The sequence below is a fragment of the Sinocyclocheilus anshuiensis genome, unplaced genomic scaffold, assembly GCF_001515605.1.
Source record: "Sinocyclocheilus anshuiensis isolate Anshui unplaced genomic scaffold, SAMN03320099.WGS_v1.1 scaffold1672, whole genome shotgun sequence".
Taxonomy (NCBI): Eukaryota; Metazoa; Chordata; class Actinopteri; order Cypriniformes; family Cyprinidae; genus Sinocyclocheilus; species Sinocyclocheilus anshuiensis.
In genome coordinates, this window is record NW_015555812.1 from 267,871 (window position 1) to 274,263 (window position 6,393).

At 37.3% G+C, this 6,393-nt stretch overlaps 1 protein-coding gene across 2 annotated transcripts in view; it reads right to left on the bottom strand.

The window, feature by feature from the left end:
- LOC107675148 (G protein pathway suppressor 2-like) overlaps nucleotides 1-6,393 on the bottom strand; it is an 18,401-nt gene that overhangs the window by 11,076 nt on the left and 932 nt on the right. For both annotated transcript variants that reach the window (XM_016469392.1, XM_016469393.1), the window contains exons 3-7: nucleotides 5,754-5,863; nucleotides 3,236-3,348; nucleotides 2,680-2,759; nucleotides 2,451-2,530; nucleotides 2,024-2,198 (exon numbers count right to left, since the gene is read on the bottom strand). In XM_016469392.1, the coding sequence (XP_016324878.1) occupies nucleotides 2,024-2,198; nucleotides 2,451-2,530; nucleotides 2,680-2,759; nucleotides 3,236-3,348; nucleotides 5,754-5,863 (558 nt within the window). The remainder of the gene's footprint in view (nucleotides 1-2,023; nucleotides 2,199-2,450; nucleotides 2,531-2,679; nucleotides 2,760-3,235; nucleotides 3,349-5,753; nucleotides 5,864-6,393) is intronic.

The window sequence follows — 6,393 nt, forward strand, 5'->3', positions numbered from 1 at the left end:
AATGAGTTCTGACTGAAAAACACATCGGCGATGACCTACAGCCAATGAGAGACCAAGATACAGGGCAGCGGGAAGTTCGGGGAGGAGTTATATGAAACGTAGTTTGCGGACCAGTGTTGCCAAATCCGCGATTGCCGCCGGTTGTTTTTTATGTCAGCAGGTTGAAGCGACCCTAATAACGTGATATTTAGGCCCTGGAATGTGAATTGTAGCAGGAGAACCCTGCCAAAAAAAATTGTATTTTACCCCCCGAACGCGATTTTTACTGGGGGACCCCCTCAAAAGCAATTGGGCTATTTTCAGGCTAGTTTTGAGTAGTAATTGGGCGGGTTTTGTAGTGAAAACCTGGCAACCCTTCACCAGACAGAGCTGTCTGCGATTCTTCCTATTGTAAAGTCATGCAGTGTGTAACCTCCTGTCGTCGTTCCATCGTGCAGTGTGAACACAGCAACAACTGAATGCTGCCCCAGATAGTCACGCAGTGTGAAAACAACGGCGATCCGACGAGTTTGAAAATCGTGCAGTGTAAACTCGGCATAAGGTCTGTCTCCAGAATCACACCAAGATTCTTGACTTGATTTTTAGTTGTTTGAGTCAAGGTATGCATTTCCTTATGATTTATTTGCAACTTCATCTTTGTTTCTAAATGCAATGACTTCAGTTTTCTCTTTGTTTAACTGAAGACAGTTCTGGCACATCCAACTGTTAATTTCAAGGTTCAACTGTTAAGGTTCATGCACATGCTGAATCAGGTCAAAAGTGTTTAAAACGGTTATAATTTCTTTTGAAGTTTTGATTTCTGGATTAACTATGTGAATATTAAAATCCCCTGCAATAGCAAATATAGCTTATATAAGTACAGCAATAGCTTAAACATACAAACATGTTGAATTTCAGCCCCTAATAATGCAAGCCCTGAAAATGCAATGCAAGCACTGTTAATGCAATGCTTTTTTTCCAATTAATGCAATTAAACTTTTTTGTTTCAAATACATTTGTCATTATTTTAATTCCATACAGGCCTTGTATCGCTGCTGGCAGATATACTGTTATATTATGTTCTGTAAACTTGATGAACTGATTAAACTGGTTGTGTTGAAATGATGCAAAGCAAATAAACCTCCTTTACAGAAAAACGTCTCAGGTTACTTATGTAACCATGGTTCCCTGAGTAGGGAACGAGACACTGCGTCCTCAGCAGGTCATATGGGTTTTTGAAAAATATCTCTTTTGCAGTTTGTAACGTAGCTATGTTTAAATGTAAACAGGCTGCAAAGTTGTTAATCAAAAAAGTGCATGATAAATAAAGATATTATCTCTCAAAAGAGAGAGTCGATTCTGAAACGCCTTAACGAGTCATCATATTTTCGAATCTTTTGCCTGTTACCGATCTACGTCACTGGGTAACACATTTGCATAATCCACGCCTGCCCGCGAAATACAAACACTCTGACCTGAGGACTGGTTCTCTAATCTCGCCTTTTATCTTCATCGGCTTCTAATCTTTATTTGGACCAACAAGCGCCTCCAAACCACAACCTGTAATTACGACTGATACAGTGGGCCTCATTTATCAATCTAACATAGAAACGAGCGCAGATCCGTGCACACAAATCAACTTACGACAGAGTTCACGTGTGATTCATGAAATATTCGTATGCCGCCAATCTCATCGTACGAATGATCGCAACGTTGAAAAATGTGGCGGTAGAAAACAATCGTCATTTGAATATCACGCCCCTAAAAGCACCCCCGTTTAGAAGCCTCGCCTCTAGAGTTTACGACACGGAGAAACGAAACCCGGTCAAAAAGAGGAAGTAATCTCATGAAAGAGAAATTGATCTTACTCCAAAAACACCCGTCCTGTTGTAGGGGACTCCAACACAATATTAGGACACTTTAAAATACCATATGACCTGCTCTTTAAGCAATCAAATGTTTGAGGTAAAATAACCCTTGTATCATCTGAAGACTGTGGTTTACTAATGTAAAAAACATCTCAATGATAAAGTTTTGTTGTTACCTCTTATCTGGGTGGTGCCTGCAAAACTGATGGGCACAGAAGCAGCAGGTCCATAAGAGGTGTGATGCTGGGCCTGAGTGACAGCAAATGGCTCATGGACTGCAGTGCTACTTGAGAACTGCCCATACTCAGAGGAACCAGGGGGAAAACCTGGCTGGCTGGGGAAGTGATGGCCCTACACAAGACAACACTTTATGGATAAGTGCCAGATATGATCTATGAAGTAGTTATTACAGCAAAAAATAAATAATTGTAGCTGGAACACCTCACTGAATATGACAACACAGATCTTACAGAAAATATTTTGGTAACAGAAATTGAAGCTTCTCTGCATAAAACGTAACTCAGTTCCATTTTTTGGCATTACTGCTGTTAAAAACAACACACAGTGTAACATGTTACATGTGTTCGAGATTTATTTACTTACAGGCATCAGAGGTGTCTGAAACAGCTGTTTACTGCGCTCCCCTAATAGAGCACCAGCTCTATTGTGACTCACTGGACTGCCTTAAACACACAAAAACCGCATTCTAAACATTGCATAACAGCATGGTCTAATTAAAAGAACAAAACTGTTTTGTTGTACTTATATCTACTATTATTTCCTTAAAAGTGATTCAAGGTCATTGTGGTTTTGCAAACTTCTAAAATGTCACCTTGTATGCTGAGTAGATGCTGTCCTGAGTGCAGAGTTAAGCTGGGCTGGTAACTGGCTGAGGGCAGTGTTGTAATATCACTAAAAATAAAAGAATATTCAAATAAACTTGATAAATACAAAGAACAATGTACGAAAAATATATTATTGTAGCACAATAATTAAGCACACTGTCCAATATCAAGTGCATAATTGAGATCACAACTGTCAGGATTCTGGACTGTCTATGTCGTCTTTTGCCCCCGTTTCTGTTCCGGTTTTTCCTTGTTTGGTCATGTTCCTGTCCTTGTTTAGGTTGATTATTATCCCATGCACCTGAGTTTCACATTTACCCCTTGTATTTTAGTTCCTGTCTGTGTGTTTCTCCCGTCGGGTCTACTCCGTCTGTACATGCGTCTACCCTCGTTCCTGTGTTGGATTACCCCTGTGTTTTGCTGATTAAAAGACCGTTTATTATACTCCACGTCTCTATTGTTCCTTCCGACAGTGTAAGTGTGATAACAACAAAGAACATGACAGCTTACATTTTTCAGGTTTTTTCCCTTAATTTTACTTACCGTTGCTCCTTTCTTCGACGCTTTTCCTCCTCATGAAGCACTTTTTTAAGCTGTAAGAAGAGATGATGTTTCTCCTCTTGCAAAATCTGCAATTTTTCCCCCATTTTTTTAACCTAGTAAACAATTAAAAGCTTAATAAAAGCATAATACAATGAGCAAATGCATGGAGACATGTCAAACTTTAGAGGTTCTGGAGTTTTTTTTTTCTTCCATTTAAAGCGGTCGTGAAATGGAGAATTAAAATGTTCTTGATATTTACATATATAAAAGGTTACTCTAAAATAAAAATCATACTGCAAGTTTGTTTCAGAACTTAAAACTCGGCAGTTTAAAAAATGAATTATTCTTTTCTATCATTTTGAAATTCCCGGATTTGAGATCCAGATAATTGTGATGCCATGATTCTTTCCGACACACCCCTTAACATGTGACATCGTCGAATGTAATTGAGGAGGTGTGTTCTGAACAACTCATGTCTGTACATCAATCTCAAGAGTGATACTGCTGTTGGATAAAGATGATACCAAAAGATGAGACCAAAAGACAAGTCCAACATTAAACTCAGACATTGTTCTGTCAGTGGATAAACTCCAAAAACTTTGCATAGCCTTCCTAAAGATCCTAGCATTAGAAATATGTGGCTGAGGTTTATTTTTAATGACATGCCTGAGTATCTGAAAGATAAAGTTCTCATTTGTTTTTCACATTTCACAACAAAATGTTTTGTGAATTATTCTAAATGCAGTTTTTTCTGAATATCTTCTATTGAAATATAATAGTGTTGCCACTAAGCATGAAACATACAACCAAATAAATGTTAAACTGTTGGCGAATTAATGGAAACAGTGTAATTAAAAAAAAAAATCCTAATTAGACTGCAGCATTTTTGTAATACAAGTAATAACAGTACTTTAAAAACTATATACCGAAAATGAAGTAAGCAAAAACAAGTACCACGCTGAATCAGACTGTTGCAATCGTGGTTACATTTAGGGATGGGCATTTTTGGCAATTTCTCATTTCGATTATCAATAGGTTCAAAAACGAGTACTCGGGGCGGCACGTGTACAGGGGGGTGGGGGATGGGATGGAGATAAAGAAAATCTGAAGACTGTTATGAAAATGAATGTTAAAAATAAAAATATGACATGAAAACCTGTCTATGAAAACACAAACACATGATTAGAACAGTGCTATATTATTGATTATGATGCAGCGATGTTATTAAAAAAGAAGCATTTAAAAAGGACTAGCTGCATGAGGTGAAGCTGAAGAGTGACTTTATGCCTGAACTGAAGCCCGTACTATGACACATCCTATGATATTAATCAGATAACTTAGATACATGACATAGACGTAACATTACAACTTGTATCGGCACAAATGTATGCAAATGCCAGTGAACTTTAAGTTACGAGAGAGAGAGAGAGAGAGAGAGAGAGAGAGAGAGAGAGCTCCTGCTGTGATGCGCTTTTATAACAGCATGCTGAAATGAAACACGGGCAAGGAAAGCAGACAGAATTTACTATAGATTTCACGTTCTATAAAGTTCTTATTATAATGCTATGTTTATGGAAGATTTGTGCTAGATTTTCATCTACATTATCAAGTGATTCCTGAAATCGCTTTCAGAGCCATACGAATTACGAAAACAATTTTAACTGAAGTATGCCAACTGTTGAACAAATATGACGAAAAAAAGCACTGCTGCATTATTATAGCATCAGTATTTTTAAAAAAAGAAATCTAAAAGCAATATGACCGTCTCAAATAACTCAATATCGGACATTGCATTTGAGCATGATGAAACTAAACACTGGCAATATGCAGCGCATTCAGCATGTTAATAAATGTTAATATCCCAACACATCCTATATTAGATTCATCAGATATGCATGTAGCTAACACAGACATCACTACATGACTTTGAAGCCATGCTTCTCTCTCTTCTCATCTATACTTTGGACCGCATACTGTGGCAAGAGAAACAGATCAGAGCTCAGGGTGCTGCCCAAAGTGCTGCTATAACCAATCAGGAAAAAAAAATTTTAAACCCACACGATCATTGTTTTCATGATCGATCGTCGCTGTCACGGCCGAGTACTCGATCACTGTTGCACATCCCTAGTTACTTACGTTGTTTCAATTTTGTCTGCCTCAGCCTCAAACATATGACTCTATCACAGTGTTTGCCATCTCGAGTATCAAAACACACAACATGACAGGGAGGGCGTGAATACAGTGTGTTGAAGTTAGCCAATCACAGCAGTGGGCATTTACTTCTGTTTCTGTAAGAGGTCGTGGCCCTTATTTTTAACAGTGAAAAAATGATTACATTTATTTGTTTTTATATATATTAGATTTTTTGGTACTAAGAATTTTGCAAACATTATAAACTAACCTTGAGAAACATAATCTGAAACTGCATTTCATAACCCCATTAAAGGAACTAAAATGAACTTCTTTAGTATAATGGGTCCATTGCATAATCCTGAGGAGCTAATGTAGTTGTACACACCTGTTCTTTAGTTTCTTCCAAAGACATTTGCTCCTCCATTTCTTTAGTTCGTTTCCTTTCCTCCTCTTCTTTCAATTTTTGTTCCATCATCTTATCCACTTCTTCCTCTTCTACAGTATGACAGAGTGAACACACACACATATGTATATATATATGTATATGTATATTAGGGCTGGACAATAATTCAATATCAATATGTATCGCGATATAATTATTTTCAATAACGGTGATATGATTTTTAAACACATTTCCGATATTTCGATATACATTACCAGTGTTTCCCATGCATTGATTTATTTGTGGCGTTTGACTTCGTTGAATAAACATTAGCACTGCACGTTTCAAATCATAACGTGGCGCGGGTGTTTTATATGAATGTATCTCTGAAGGGAACCGACTGTCTTCAGAAAAGTTTCGATGATTATACACAGTAAGAACAGTAAGATTTTTAATGTTTTTTGTTTTTTTTTAAGAATTCGCTTCTGCTCACCAAGTCTGCATTTATTTGATCCAAAGTACAGCAAAAACAGTAAAATTGAGAAATATTTTCTATTTGAATATATTTTAAAATGTAATTTATTGCCGTGATCAAAGCTGTATTTTCAGCATCATTACTGCAGTCTTCAGTGTCACATGATCC